A 15806-nucleotide genomic window follows, 5' to 3' on the forward strand; every position below is an offset into this window, starting at 1 on the left:
GGAAGATCCCACATGCCACGGAGCAACTAAGCCCACACACGGCAACCACTGAGCCTGTGTGCCACAACTACTGAAGCCCATGTGCCTAGAGCCCGTGCTCCGCAACAAGAGAAGCCACAGCAATGAGAAGCCCGTGCACCGCAATGAAGAGTAGCCCCCACTCGCCACAACTAGAGAAAGCCCGTGCGCAACAACAAAGACCCAATGCAGCGAAAATTAAAAATTAAAAAAAAAAAAAAAAATATATATATATATATAAACGAGGCTAGCTACATTTAATCTCTTTAGCTGAGTGATAGAAATGTGTTTGTTAAAACAGAACTGTGTTCTTCACACTAGGAGCCTTTTCTGTGTGAAAAGAAAACGAAATATTTTCTAGGCAGCTTCTGGTAGTCAGTGATCCTCTGATATCACAACAGGCAGACTCAGGACCTGATTGTGCTGCAAGAGAGAATTTAATTTCCTGCATCGACAATTTCCCCCTCTCCCTTAGGTTATTTTTGTCTCATGTAAGTTTGGTACTTTCTCCCATCTTAAAACATCTGCCCTTTCCATCCCTCCTCTCCCCTTTCCATTGGATCTCCTGTGGACGAGAGGAGTCTGAGCCCACTCTCCTCTCACTCTCTGGAGCTTGTCCCACGGCCCCGCCCCAGCTGCTTCTAGCAGGGTCACTTTCCGGTTGCTAGATTCACTGGCCAAACTCAGCTGTCGCCTTCCGGGCATTCACAGCCCTGGACACGGTTGTCCACTGTCTCCACTGCTTTCCAGGACACCACCCTCTCGGGGGGTTCTCACGACCTCCGGGCCCCTTCTTTTTGCCCTGACATCACTTCTGACTTTGCGAGATTCCAAGTTCCTTTTACAATCTGGTAATTTCTGTAGACCCACCTCCCAGAAGAAAATGTATATATGTTTATATTGACAAAATTTATCATCAGTATTATTTTCATCCTCTTTAATTATGGTGACTTTTCCAAAAGTTTCATTTGTTTAAAAGAGTTAAAGGGCGTAAGCCAAAATAGTGTTTATCATACATTTTTGGCAATTCATGTATTTCATCATTTATTCTCTGACATGATCAAATGATATTAACATTTACAGCTTTTTTTTTTTTTGGTTTTTTTTGTGGGTTTTTTGAATTTTATTGTATTTATTTTTTTATACAGCAGGTTCTTATTAGTCATCTATTTTATACACATCATGTATACATGTCAATCCCAATCGCCCAATTCAGCGCACCACCATCCCCAGCCCCACACGGCTTTCCCCCCTTGGTGTCCATACATTTGTCCTCTATATCTCTGTCTCAACTTCTGCCCTGCAAACTGGTTCATCTGTACCATTTTTCTAGGTTCCACATACATGTGTTAATATACGATATTTGTTCTTCTATTTCTGACTTCACTCTGTATGACAGTCTCTAGATCCACCCACGTCTCAACAAATGACTCAATTTCGTTCTTTTTTATGGCTGAGTAATATTCCATTGTATATATGTACCACAACTTCTTTATCCATTCGTCTGTCGTTGGGCATTTAGGTCACTTCCCTGACCTGGCTATTGTAAGTAGTGCTGCAGTGAACATTGGGGTGCATGTGTCTTTTTGAATTATGGTTTTCTCTGGGTATATGCCCAGCAGTGAGATTGCTGGATCATATGGTAATTCTATTTTTAGTTTTTTAAGGAACCTCCATACTGTTCTCCATAGTGGTTGTACCAATTTACATTCCCACCAACAGTGCAAGAGGGCTCCCTTTTCTGCACACTCTCTCCAGCATTTGTTTGTAGATGTTTTGATGATGGCCATTCTAACTGGTGTGAGGTGATACCTCATTGTAGTTTTGATTTGCATTTCTCTAATAATTAGTGATGTTGAGCAGCTTTTCATGTGCTTCTTGGCCATCTGTATGCCTTCTTTGGAGAAATATCTATTTAGGTCTTCTGCCCATTTTTGGATTGGGTTGTTTGTTTCTTTAATATTGAGCTGCTGAGCTGTTTATATATTTTGGAGATTAATCCTTTATCCGTTGATTTGTTTGCAAATATTTTCTATTCTGAGTTTTCTTTTCATCTTGTTTATGGTTTCCTTTGCTGTGCAAAAGCTTTGAAGTTTCATTAGGTCCCATTTGTTTATTTTTGTTTTTATTTCCATTACTCTAGGAGGTGGATCAAAAAAGATCTTGCTGTGATTTATGTCAAAGAGTGTTCTTCCTATGTTTTCCTCTAAGAGTTTTATAGTGTCCAGTCTTACATTTGGGTATCGAATCCATTTTGAGTTTATTTTTGTGTATGGTGTTAGGGAGTGTTCTAATTTCATTCTTTTACATGTAGCTGTCCAGTTTTCCCAGCACCACTTATTGAAGAGACTGTCTTCTCCATTGTATATCCTTGCCTCCTTTGTCATAGATTACTTGACCATAGGTGTGTGGGTTTATCTCTGGGCTTTCTGTCTTGTTCCATTGATCTATGTTTCTGCTTTTGTGCCAGTATCATATTGTCTTGATTACTGTAGGTTTGTAATATAGTCTGAAGTCAGGAAGTTTGATTCCTCCACCTCCGTTTTTTTTCCCTCAAGACTGCTTTGGCTATTCGGGGTCTTTTGTGTCTCCATACAAATTTTAAGATGATTTGTTCTAGTTCTGTAAAAAAAATGCCATTGGTAATTTGATAGGGATTGCATTGAATCTGTAGCTTGCTTTGGGTAGTAGTCATTTTCACAATATTGATTCTTCCAATCCAAGAACATGGTATATCTCTCCATCTGTTTCTATCATCTTTAATTTCTTTCATCAGTGTCTTATAGTTTTCTGCATACAGGTCTTTTGTCTCCCTAGGTAGGTTTATTCCTAGGTATTTTATTCTTTTTGTTTCAATGGTAAATGGGAGTGTTTCCTTCATTTCTCTTTCAGATTTTTCATCATTAGTGTATAGGAATGCCAGAGATTTCTGTGTATTAATTTTGTATTCTGCACCTTTACCAGACTCATTGATTAGCTCCAGTAGTTTTCTGATGGCATTTTTAGGATTCTCTATGTATAGTATCATATCATCTGCAAACAGTGACAGTTTTACTTCTTCTTTTCCAATTTGTATTCCTTTCATTTCTTTTTCTTCTCTGATTGCTGTGGCTAGGACTTCCAAAACTATGTTGAATAGTAGTGGTGAGAGTGGACATCCTTGTCTTGTTCCTGATCTTAGAGGAAATGCTTCCAGTTTTTCACCATTGAGAATGATGTTTGCTGTGGGTTTGTCATATATGGCCTTTATTATGTTGAGGTAGGTTCCCTCTTTGTCCACCTTCTAGAGAGTTTTTATCATAAATGGGTGTTGAATTTTGTCAGAAGCTTTTTCTGCATCTATTGAGATGATCATATGGTTTTTATTCTTCAGTTTGTTAATATGGTGTATCACAATGATTGATTTATGTATATTGAAGAATCCTTGCATCCCTGGGATAAATCCCACTTGATCATGGTGTATGATCCTGTTGTTGGATTCTGTTTGCTAGTATTTTGTTGAGGATTTTTGCATCTACATTCATCAGTGATATTGGTCTGTAATTTTCTTTTTTTGTAGTATCTTTGTCTGGTTTTTGTCTGGTTTTGGTATCAGGGTGATGGTGGCCTCACAGAATGAGTTTGGGAGTGTTCCTTCCTCTGCAATTTTTTGGAAGAGTTTGAGAAGGATGGGTATTAGCTCTTCTCTGAATGTTTGATAGAATTCACCTGTGAAGCCATCTGGTCCTAGACTTCTGTTTGTTGCAAGATTTTAAATCACAGTTTCAATTTCATTACTTGTTATTAGTCTCTTCATATTTTCTATTTATTCCTGGTTCAGGCTTGGAAGTTTATACCTTTCTAGGAATTTGTCCATTTCTTCCAGGTTGTCCATTTTATTGGCATAGAGTTGCCTGTAGTAGTCTCTTAGGATGCTTTGTATGTCTGTGGTATGTGTTGTAGCTTCTTCTTTTTCGTTTCTAATTTTATTGGTTTGAGTCCTCTCCCTCTTTTTCTTGATGAGTCTGGCTAATGGTTTATCAATTTTGTTTATCTTCTTAAGGAACCAGCTTTAAGTTTTATTGATCTTTGCTATTGTTTTCTTAGTTTCTATTTCATTTATTTCTGCTCTGATCTTTATGATATCTTTCCTTCTGCTAACTTTGGGTTTTGTTTGTTCTTTCTCTAGTTCTTTTAGGTGTAAGGTTAGATTGTTTATTTGAGATTTTTCTTGTTTCTTGACGTAGGCTTGTATTGCTATAAACTTCCCTCTTAGAACTGCTTTTGCTGCATCCCATAGGTTTTTTTTTTTTTGTGGTACGCAGGCCTCTCACCGCTGCGGCCTCTCCCGTTGCGGAGCACAGGCTCCAGACGCGCAGGCCCAGCAGCCATGGCCCACGGGCCCAGCCACTCTGCAGCATGTGGGATCCTCCCGGACTGGGGTACAAACCCACGTCCCCTGCATCGGCAGGCGTACTCTCAACCACTGCACCACCAGGGAAGCCCAATCCCATAGGTTTTGGATCATCGTGTTTTCATTGTCATTTGTCTCTAGGTATGTTTTGATTTCCTCTTTGATTTCTTCTGTGATCTCTTGGTTATTTAGTAGCGTATTGTTTAGCCTCCATGTGTTTGTGTTTTTTACGTTTTTTTCCCTGTAATTCATTTCTAATCTCATAGTGTTGTGGTCCGAAAAGATGCTTGATATGATTTCAGTTTTCTTAAATTTACTGAGGCTTGATTTGTGACCCAAGATGTGATCTATCCTGGAGAATGTTCCATACGCACTTGAGAAGAAAGTGTAATCTGCTGTTTTTGGATGGAACGTCCTATAAATATCAATTAAATCTATCTGGTCTGTTGTGTCATTTAAAGCTTCTGTTTCCTTCTTTATTTTCATTTTGGATGATCTGTCCATTGGTGTGAGTGAGGTGTTAAAGTCTCCCACTATCCTTGTGTTACTGTCAATTTCCTCTTTTATAGCTGTTAGCAGTTGCCTTATGTATTGAGGTGCTCCTGTGTTGGGTGCATGTATATTTATAATTGTTATATCTGCATTTTGGATTGATCCCTTGATCGTTATGTAGTGTCCTTCCTTGTCTCTTGTAACATTCTTTATTTTAAAGTATATTTTATCTGATACGAGTATTACTACTCCAGCTTTCTTTTGATTTCCATTTGCATGGAATATCTTTTTCCATCGCCTCACTTTCAGTCTGCATGTGTCCCTAGGTCTGAGGTGGGTCTCTTGTAGACAGCATATATATGGGTCTTGTTTTTGTATCCATTCAGCAAGCCTGTGTCTTTTGGTTGGAGCATTTAATCCATTCACGTTTAAGGTAGTTATCAATATGTATGTTCCCATAATCTTTTTCTTAATTGTTTTGGGTTTGTCTTTGTAGGTCCTCTTCTTCTCTTGTGTTTCCCACTTAGAGAAGTTCCTTCAGCATTTGTTGTAGAGCTGGTTTGGTGATGCTGAATTCTCTTAGCTTTTGCTTTTCTATAAAGCTTTTTATTTCTCCATCAACTCTGAACGAACGAGATCCTTGCCGGCTAGAGTAATCTTGATTGTAGGTTCTTCCCTTTCATCACTTTAAGTATATCATGCCACTCCCTTTTGGCTTGTAGAGTTTCTGCTGAGAAATCTGCTGTTAACCTTATGGGAGTTCCCTTGTATGTTGTTTGTCGTTTTTCCCTTGCTGCTTTCAGTAATTTTTCTTTGTCTTTAATTTTTGCCAATTTGATTACTGTGTGTCTCGGCATGTTTCTCCTTGGGTTTATCCTGTGTGGGACTCACTGCGCTTCCTGGACTTAGGTGGCTATTTCCTTTCCCATGTTAGGAAGTTTTCGACTATAATCTCTTCAAATATTTTCTCAGTCCTTTCTCTCTCTATTCTCCTTCTGGGACCCCTATAATGTGAATGTTGTTGCATTTAATGTTGTCCCAGAAGTCTCTTAGGCTGTCTTCATTTCTTTTCATTCTTTTTTCTTCATTCTGTTCAGCCGCAGTGAATTCCACCATTCTGTCTTCCAGGTCACTTATCCGTTCTTCTGCCTCAGTTTTTCTGCCATTGATTCCTTCTAGTGTTAGTCTTCATTTCAGTTACTGTATTGTTCATCTCTGTTTGTTTGTTCTTAATTCTTCTAGGTCTTTGTTAAACATTTCTTGCATCTTCTCGATCTTTGCCTCCCTTCTGTTTCTGAGGTCCTGGATCATCTTCACTATCATTTTTCTGAATTCTTTTTCTGGAAGGTTGTCTATCTCCACTTCATTTCGTTGTTGTTCTGGGGTTTTATTGTTCCTTCATCTGGTACATAGCCCTCTGCCTTTTCATCTTGTCTGTCTTTCTGTGAATGCGGTTTTTGTTCCACAGGCTGCAGGATTGTAGTTCTTCTTGCTTCTGCTCTACAGCTGTTTTATAGGCATACTTAGATTTCCCTGAAAGTAAGGTATCATTGCCAGGATGCAGTGCTGAATGCTGAAATTTAATGTGTCTAAAGATCTGTTTTGAATCTCTTGGAAAGCCTTGACAGCAGTCATGACATACAGCAATATGATGAATATTTTTTTAAATTCGTCTAGAGATTATTACTAAAAATCGTTATAAAACCTGAATATAAATTGTGATAAAATATCCTATATTTCTATACAATTCTTTCCACATGCTCTATTTTAGTCCCATATTTGAACTTTCATTTAGTTCAAGTTATCATTTAAAAGATTTTTGTACATAACCCTGTTATCCACAGATGTTTTCATTTCTTTGTGTTCTTATTTGATCTTTGTCTAGCCATAGATATGATTCCTCTGTAGTTGTGTCATGTACAATTTGGTTCAATTTTTAGAAATCTCAGCATTATTCTGTATGTAATTTTATTAAGTATTATAGGTAGAATATTTTAATGACTACATCTGTCTGGTTTACTTAATAGTTCCTGTCCAGCTGGCATTTTTATGGTTTCCAGAGTTGCTCAGTTACCGAAAAAATGCTATTATATAGAATCTTTGTAAAAGCAATTTTGTTTTTATTCTTAAATTATTGCCTGCTGACAAATTCCCAGGAGTATGATTATACAATCAAGAACCCAACCTTTCAGTCTTTGAGTGTTAGGACTTTATTTTTTGCTAGATTTGTTGACAATAGTTTCATTGCTTGAATTTACATTTCTTTTTTTTAATATTTTATTTAATTTTTTGGCTGTATCGGGTCTTTGTTGTGGCGCGCGGGCTTCTCTCTAGCTGTGGCACACAGGCTCCAGGGTGCGTGGGCTCTGTAGTTTGCCGCACGCAGGCTCTCTTGTTGAGGTGTGAGAGCTCAGTAGTTGTGGCGTGTGGGCTTAGTTGCCCCACAGCACGTAATTCCCCGAGCAGGGATCGAACCCACGTCCCCTGCATTGGAAAGTGGATTCTTTACCACTGGACCACCAGGGAAGTCCCAATTTACATTTCTTTAATTATTAGCAAGGTAAGACTTTTTCCCCCATGGATTTAATACTTCTCTTTCCTCTTTTGTGAATCATCTGTTCCATCTGTCTGTCTATCTATTGGGATTTTACATGCTCGCATCAGCACACAACCCTTTATGATCAACTGTATGAATTACCCTTTTTTTTAGTATATTACTCTCCCTTTTATGCTGATTCTACTTTTTCAGCATACAGAAAATTCTGAAAGCCTTCAGAACATTGCCTTACGGTAGATGATACTTTCTTTTTCCTTCTTTTTAAAAATTGTTTAATTGCTTTTATTTGCTAATATATTTGTAAATGCAGGCATTTTACATTGTGGCAGAGTGACAGTTTATAAAGGATTTTTGTGTGTGTGATCTTATTTAAAGGTCCCCATAGATGATATTTTCTCTGTTCCATTTCTTTCCTTTCCCAGGCACCCAACGGGAGGTTCCTTCATTCGTCCAAACAAAGTAAATTTTGGAGTAGACTTTCTCACTGCAATTAAGAACCGCTATGCTTTAGAGGATGAAACAGAGGAAGAGGGAAAAGAGCAAATTGTTACAATTGGAAACAAACCGGTGGAAACCATTGGTTTTGACTCTGTTGTAAAACAGCAAAGGTAAGTGGAACCGATAATGGTAGAGCCGACTTTCGCAGTTTCATCCAAGTTCAGGATTTAAGGTCAGCCCGACTGCACGTCAGTGCTCAGAACTGTGCTTCCAAAGTGGTCTTGTCTTTTCTGCAAAACAGTACATTGAGATCAGAGGAATCCAAGGATTGAGTATTCAGGGAAATTAAAGTCCTTATTTTAGCACAGGACTTTCCTAGATTGGAAATGAAACACTGATTTGCCCATTATGAATATTTATACCATACTCTATTGTATTGACTAATTATTAAGGAACTAAGGTTGATGTCTGGATGATAAGTCAAAAATGGAAACAGAAGTCTACATTGTTACCTGTGCCGTGTAGCACGATGGCACCTTCTAGAACCCAGTCGTTCCCATCTCTGGATGCACACCCTCATCACCTAGGCTCCTTTTGAAACATTGCAGAATCCTGGGCCCCATCCCAGACCTACTAGATCAGAATACCATGCATGGGCTCTTGCTTTTAAGAAGTACCCACAGTGACTGTGTAGCAGTCTGAGGGGCACTACATAATGCATTTTGAAACTGCTGCATTTGAACTTTCTCTGTCCTCTCCAGCTCTCTGAACGCAGTGATGCTCTGTAGACAGGCTCACTGCTCATTCTGAGGCACCACGTGAACCAGAAAGCGTGGAAGCTGATATTCACACAGAACCGCACACAACTGCACACGAACCTCCCAGGTTACGCTGGTTTAGCAGCGATGGTCAGTGCGTGGTGTTTGACCCTGACCTGGATGAGGCGTCCAAGTAATGACCCCTGGTGGCCACTTTGGAGAGTAGATTTGCCGCTACTTGGCATAGGCCTGCGATCTTTTACTTTGTCTCTGAAGTATTGAACTGTCGTTTTGTTCAAAGTAAAATTCTTCGCTATCTTTTTGTTGCTCTTGTTATTATTATTGTCATTAAGATTTAACATGATACAGAATTTAAGTGCACATGGGGACAGTGTTGAAGAGTAAATACATTTCTTTCTTTTTAAAAAAATTTTTAATTTTGTTTTGAAATTGTGGCCACACTGCACGGCTTGCGGGATCTCAGTTTCCCAACCAGGGATTGAATCCGGGCCATGGCAGTGAAGGCGCCAAGTCCTAACCACTAGACCATCAAGGAACTCCCAGTAAATTCATTTCTTGATACCTCTGCTTTTTAGCACAGATGACCAGCATTAAAAAAAAAGAAAAGAAAAAACTCAAAATAAATCAAGATTTTTGAAAAAGCAATAACTTGACAGTTAATTACAAACAATATACATTCATTGTTGAGGATTTAGAATATATAAATTGAACAAAGAATCGTGACTAATGCACCACTGAGAGATTACTAACATGAAGGGTTTTTGCTGTTGATTTATAGAGCTATGTGCTTCATAGGGTTAGAGTTCTTTGCTTTATTTTTTCCATTTATTTATTTTTTAATTAATTTATTTATTTTGGCTGCTTCGAGTCTTAGTTGCAGCATACGGGCTCCTTCAGTTGCGGCACACAGACTTCTTAGTTGCAGCATGCACGTGGGATCTAGTTCCCTGACCAGGGATTGAACCCTGGCCCCCTACATTGGGAGTGCGGAGTCTTACCCACTGGACCACCAGAGAAGTCCCTATTTTTTCCATTTAAAATGCAAAGATTTAAGTGTCATTTACCCAAAAGAGGCACGCCCCCCCTCCACATTGGTTAATCTCTTTCAGAGAGCACCATGGGCTCTGTGAATATTAACGACAGACGCGAACAGATTTTTCCTGCCCTAGTTTATGAGCAGCTGCATGACACATGAAGTTTTCTGGTGAATGACTCTACTGCCTGAGTGTCAGTGTGTTCAGTAATTAGCCAGTGTCTTTCCTGGAAAGGACCCAATGTTGGAGCCAGTCAGGCTGGGTTCAGGTGTCAGCTAAGCCACTTTCTAGCCCTGACAGCAGTTAGAGTTAGTTAATTCTGGCTTCTAAGCCTAGTTTCCTCATCTCCAAAGTAATACCTAAGCTGTTAGAGCTGTTGGGAATAGCGGTTGAGATCCTGCCGTGAATGGTAGGCATCACTGCTGGGGATGGAAACCTCTACTTTCAGCCATTATATTGTCTCCTGATTAATTCCAGCTGACCAGCTTTGAGTTTGTAGCACTGAGAAAAGACATAATAAACGAATCAAAACCAAATAAAGACCATTATGTGTGGTTTCTCCTTGGAGATGGCTGTGGCTGTGGAGAGGTGTCTGAGGTCAGACCTGAATCCCTAAGCTTTGTACCAAGGTTTCCCGGGCCTGCAGGAAACTCACTGGGGCACAACAGGATATTTTGAATTTTAGAGGGAAACAGTGACATCTGTCGGACACGGTGCAAACTACTAGTTGGAGCTAGTTCAGTTTCATGATAGTCCTACTGTTCCTTTCCATGGTGTCATTTCCCTGCAGAGCTGGGTTTTTGGCCGTTCGTGTGCTGAAAGAAAAGCCAGTATCTCCTGAAAATCATCATGGAACGGAAAAAGGAGGTGGTGAGGGTCCAGTCTGATTCCAGGGTTTGGGAAGTTGTGCAGTGCCCACTAGACAGACACTAGTTTGGTAGGACATAAATAATTATTAAGTTGTTTGGCCCTAACTGCTTACTAAATGGAACTGTGAGGTGTTTCTTTTGGCCTAGGGGCACCTTGGAAAATTACTGAAACACTGTGAAGGGCCCTGTGAACTGAGAAAGTTTGGGAGCCTCTGCCTTGGAACATTGCTGCTGTCTTTTCCCCCTAGTTTCTGGTGATTGTAATAGCTGATGCCTTGCATGGTGGTCTTAGTATTCCCCCCAAAGGTTTTCAGTTTTATGTTTATTTTTATAAATGCTTATAAAGTGACTTACTGTATGTCACACAGTATTCTGAGAGTTTCACAAATACTGACTCACTAAATTATCATAGCATGGACTTCCCTGGTGGCGCAGTGGTTAAGCATCCTCCTGCCAGTGCAGGGGACACGGGTTCGAGCCCTGGTCTGGGAAGATCCCACAAGCCGCCGAGCAACTAAGCCCACGCGCCACAGTTACTGAGCCCACGTGTCACAACTGCTGAGCCCACGGGCCTAGAGTCCATGCTCCGCAACAAGAGAAGACACTGCTGTGAGAAGCCCGCACACCGCAAAGAGTAGCCCCCTCTCACCACAACGAGAGAAAGACCGCATGCAGCAACGAAGACCCAGTGCAGCCGAAAATAAATTTTTAAAAATTATCATAGCATTTTAAAATTGTAAAATATGCATAATGCGTAATTTACCACGTTAACCATTTTTAAGCGTATAGTTCAGCGGCGTTCGGTACATTCCCACTGTTGTGCAGCTGTCATCACCTTCCATCTTCAGAACCTTTTCATCTTCCCAAACTGAAACCCTGTAACCCTTCAGCAACAGCTCCGCATCTCTCCCCACCCAGCCCCTGGCAAGCACCGTTCCACTTACGTCTCTGTGAAGTCGATGCGCACTTAGGTGCCTCATATAAATGCAGTCACACAGTGCTTGTCCTTTTGTGACTGGCCTGTGTCACTCCGCATAACGTCCTCCAGGCTCACAGATGTTGCAGCACGTGTCAGAATTTCTTTCATTTTCAAGGCTGAACAATATTCCATTGTAAGGACTGACCACACTTTGTTCGTCGGTCAGTGGACACTTGGTTTGCTTACATATGACGGTTGTGAGTAACGCTGCTGTGGATGTGGGTGTGTAGATGTGGATTCTGAGGCACACGGATGTTAACTCACCCAAGACCAGAGGAGCGGTGGAATCGGGATTGGAACCCAGGCAGTCTGGCTCCAGGCCCTGTGTTCTTAACTCTCCAGCACTGTAACACATGGGCTCTTTTAATGAATAGAACAACACAGCTTCTCTACACTGAAAAAGTGGCTTCTGAGAGTATCTAGAAAAGCTGAAGACATGCACTCACGCTCTCTAGGCTGTATCCCTAGAGAGACTTTCCCACGTGAGTGCAAAAACTATACAGTGGTGTGTCCTTCAGCACTGTTGGGACTAATCTACCTGTCCCAGGGGAGGAAATAAATTACCTGTGGTCTTTCCGTATAGTAACAAACTACAAGGTGTGAAGGTGTGTGCTCTGGAGCACGTGTCCACATAGCTACATCTTACTGCTGAATAACGTACTATTGAGGGAAAAAGTCAGTTGCAGGAGGATATACGCAGTACACTACCATTTATGTCAAATTTCATAATATACAGAAATGCTGTAATTGTTTAGGGACATAGAAATATGTAGTAAAGCTATTAAGAAATGCTTAAGATTAAGTCAGCGTCGAATGCAGTGCCCTGGTTCCCTACATGGAACAGAGGAGGAGGGGAGGGGGTGATGGAAAGGGATGCAGAGGACTTCACTTATGTGTGTCATGTTTGTAACGCTTTGTTTCTTTCTCTTTTTCTTTTTTTTTTTTTTACAGTAATGCTTTATTTCTTAAGTTGGGTGGTGGCTACTGGAATTTGTTATTTCTGGTGCCTTTTTATATGTCTGAAATGCTTTTCAATTTTTTAAAGGGCCAGTGGATAGCGTACGTGTTTATGCATACATGTGAACTATGTGTTTTTCATGCAGTCAGCTGAGCAAGTTGCAGGAAGTTTCTTTGAGGAACTGCGCAGTAAATGGTCCTGGTGACAAAGGAGGAATTGCCAAAGCTTGTCCTAGTATCCTTCCCAATGAGAAGTCGTCACTGGGGTCTGACTGACTTTGACACTTGAGTGAGACACCCTGGTTGCCTACCCAGTGTCCATTCTCCTAACAGGGACTCCGTCTCACCTGGGGTTGTCACCGCCCAGGTAAATTGTTACCTTCCTAGACCCTTTGCTTTCAGGTGAGGCAGTGTGACTCGCCCCAACCAGGGAGATGTAACATGGGAGTTTCTGGTTGGAGCTCCTTCAAGGGGGACAGACATGGCTGGATCTGCTTCTGTCCATTGCCCTCCGTCCTCCCCTGCCTTGAGCGCAGACAGAACGCCCAGGGCTCAGCAGCCAACCTGTGGGAAGAACGCCATCCAGGGCGACCTGGGAGGGAAGGGATGGAGAGGGGCCAGCATCCTGGATGGTACCTGGGCCACTGCGCCAGCCCCAGCTGCCTTCCTGTGAGGGAGGAAGATAAACTCTTTCCTTTATTAAGGTTCCTGTTCATGCAGCTGGATGCAGTTTTGTTATAATACCTCAAAACAGGCTTTTCCAAAGTTTGTCATCTCTTATCTCTACCTTCTCTTACGAGTGTGTTTTTTTGCCCTGTATTACTCTTATTCCCACAACTAAAAATACAGGAGGTAAGTTTAAAAGAATTCCCAGTAAACTTGCTCCATTTTGTAGTCTGGTGGAACACAATTCAAGTGCTTCTTGGATCTGTGTCTCCTGGGCTGCAGTCTAAACAAACCCCAAATAAATGCATTTTTTTGGACTTAAAAAAAAAAAACCCAGTGGCGAATGAAATAGACTTTCTCTAGCTTTAAAAGGTCTTCTCCCAATTCCTTAAGTCTGCCTAGTCTGTACATAATAGTTTATGCAGAAGGTAGCAGCTTACAATCAAGCTTCTTGACTGAAGAGATGGCAGATGAGAGTAACTTTCTTTAGCAAAATGTTTCTAACCACCCTGGTGGTATCTGCTTTGTGGTGACAGGAAAGGTCGTTCCCTCTGCAGTTTAGGCAGCCGGGTCAGGGCATTTCGGGGTGTGGAATGGAGCTTGTAAGGAGCAAAGTGCCACAGAGGTGCCCGGCGCATTCTGGAATCTGCCTGGCCTCCTCCTAAGTGGTTTTGGAAGACTGGGAATCGGGCGGCTCTAGGCTCATCTTCAACACAAAAGATCTGGTCCGCAGAGGGGTTTGGGCGTGTGAATTGTTTGGTTGATTGGAGTTGTCAGCGGTGTGCTGGGGAGTCAGCGTCTCGTTTGTTTCTACCGCGCTCTCTGCTGGGGAAGAACATCCCCTAAGACGTGAGGCAATGAGGTTTGGTGAGATAACCAAGTCACCGCTGATATCTGCAGACTCAGTGATGAATGCCTTGCACTTGCTGATCAAATTCTTGCGCGAAGTTGAAGGATTGCCTGGTGTGTTTAATCCAGTCACCGTTTTTAGGCTGAATCCTCTCTGAGGGTCATTCGCTCAGCTGGGGCTGAAGGCAGTGGGAGTGTGTCAGGTTGGCGAGCTCCGCTGGGGAAGAGATGCCTCACCAGCTGGCTCTGAACGTGGGGAGATCCTCTGCCCACAGGAACAAGAGCACCAGGAGCTCCCTGAACTGCGCGCGTGTGTGCGTGCGTGTGCGTGTGTGTGTGCACACGCGTGTGGGGACGACACTCACAACTGTTGGCCTGTCTGGAGTTGATATCAGAATGCAGGTGGTGCCTGTGATCTGTACAGGCTAGCAGAAATATGTATAATTCTGGCTACACAATGGAAAGCATGAGTGAGTGGAGAATGACTGGCCTTGAACCCTTTCCCACCAACCTAACGGCCCAGAGTTAGCAGAGGCGGTGGAAATGACGGGCGGCTGGAGTTGGACCGCCAGCCCTGAGGCGTATCGCATGAGGGCCCGCGGCTAGGGTGGAGCGGCTGTGGGACACAGGCGGCACGAGGGGCCGCACTGCGGGGACCGGAGGGAACGCCCACGTCGGGGCCAAGCCCCTCTGCTCCTGTGGCGGCTTTGAGACCCTCAGAGGGAGCTTTCAGCCAGGTGGCTGCCGAGGATGCTCTGTCCAGCTGGTGTCTAGCAGGCGCGTGCTTGCAACTCTCCTTCTGCTTGATTCGGCACCTATAGGTGGTAGTTGTTCTACTAGGGGAAAAAAAGCCCAGCTTTTCTTTGCCGTTTCCGCCACTGAGCTTCGCTCTGTCGGCAGCGAGACCCAGAGCTTGGATGCGTCGTGCTGCTCTGTGTCTCACCTTTAGGGCATAAGAATCCCGCCCCCAGGGTTCTGGGCGTTATTTCCGAGTCCCTGCTGCGCCCCGGGTTCTTCTAGAGTCTCCTTAGGTCGGGAGGCGGCAAGCTGTTCCCTAAAGAGCCGAAGAGTAAATAGCTTAGGCCTGCGACCCACCAGCAAACCGGAGGAGGCTGTGTGGATGCTTACAGGACCGCCTGAAACACAAGCATTTAAAACCGTCAGAACGGTTCACCCTCAGCCAGCGGGAGCCGGCACAGGGTCTGGCATGCCTCTGCCGGCCGGGTGGGGTTCATCCCCTCCTGTGCATTTCCACTGCCTTCTTTCCCCCTCTTCCGGCCACCTCGTGGAGCTTCCTAACTGGTACCTGCCTAAAAGGCTTTCTTCTTCAACCAACCCTGTTGATTGACGCCACTATTTTTATTAAAAGCTACTTTCTCTGTGTTTTATGCATAAAGACGCCCTGTGGCATAGTGGGCTTTAAGGAAATGGGCTTTGGATTGAGGCTGATTTGGGTTTAAATTCACACCTGTTGGTCTGCACCAGGCGCATGGTTACCGACTGCTCTGCGCCTCCGTTTTTTTCCTTCCATGATAACGGAGAACGCTTCCGGCACCCAGTGGACCACGCAGGATGCAGGCGGTGGTTGTTCTTTGATCCTGGCTCTCTTTCCCGCTTTGGCTCTCCTCCTCAGCCTCTCCTGCAGAGGTCGCTGCGCCCCAGGCTCAGACCCCTGACCCTTGGCCTCTCTGTTCACACTTGTTCCTGAGGAGACGTGTCCAGCCTGCAGATGCCGGGCTCCTGCACTTCAGCCTGTAGCCCAGACCTGTCCCCAC

The 15806-nt window shown here is 42.9% G+C and overlaps 1 protein-coding gene across 7 annotated transcripts in view; it reads left to right on the forward strand.

Annotated features, from left to right (window-relative positions):
- Positions 1–15806, forward strand: part of TBCE (tubulin folding cofactor E) — a 114807-nt gene that overhangs the window by 79500 nt on the left and 19501 nt on the right. For 6 of the 7 annotated variants that reach the window (XR_004346171.1, XM_032608069.1, XM_032608066.1 and 3 more), the window contains 2 exons: positions 7883–8068; positions 12663–12751. Coding sequence is in view for 6 of the 7 variants with exons in the window: in XM_032608069.1 (XP_032463960.1) it covers positions 7883–8068; positions 12663–12751 (275 nt within the window). In the remaining variant the exon portion in view is untranslated. Of the gene's footprint in view, positions 1–7882; positions 8069–12604; positions 12752–15806 lie in introns of those variants that run through there. The other variant, XM_032608071.1, reaches the window with a different exon arrangement.

This window comes from Phocoena sinus, chromosome 16 (assembly GCF_008692025.1).
Source record: "Phocoena sinus isolate mPhoSin1 chromosome 16, mPhoSin1.pri, whole genome shotgun sequence".
NCBI lineage: Eukaryota > Metazoa > Chordata > Mammalia > Artiodactyla > Phocoenidae > Phocoena > Phocoena sinus.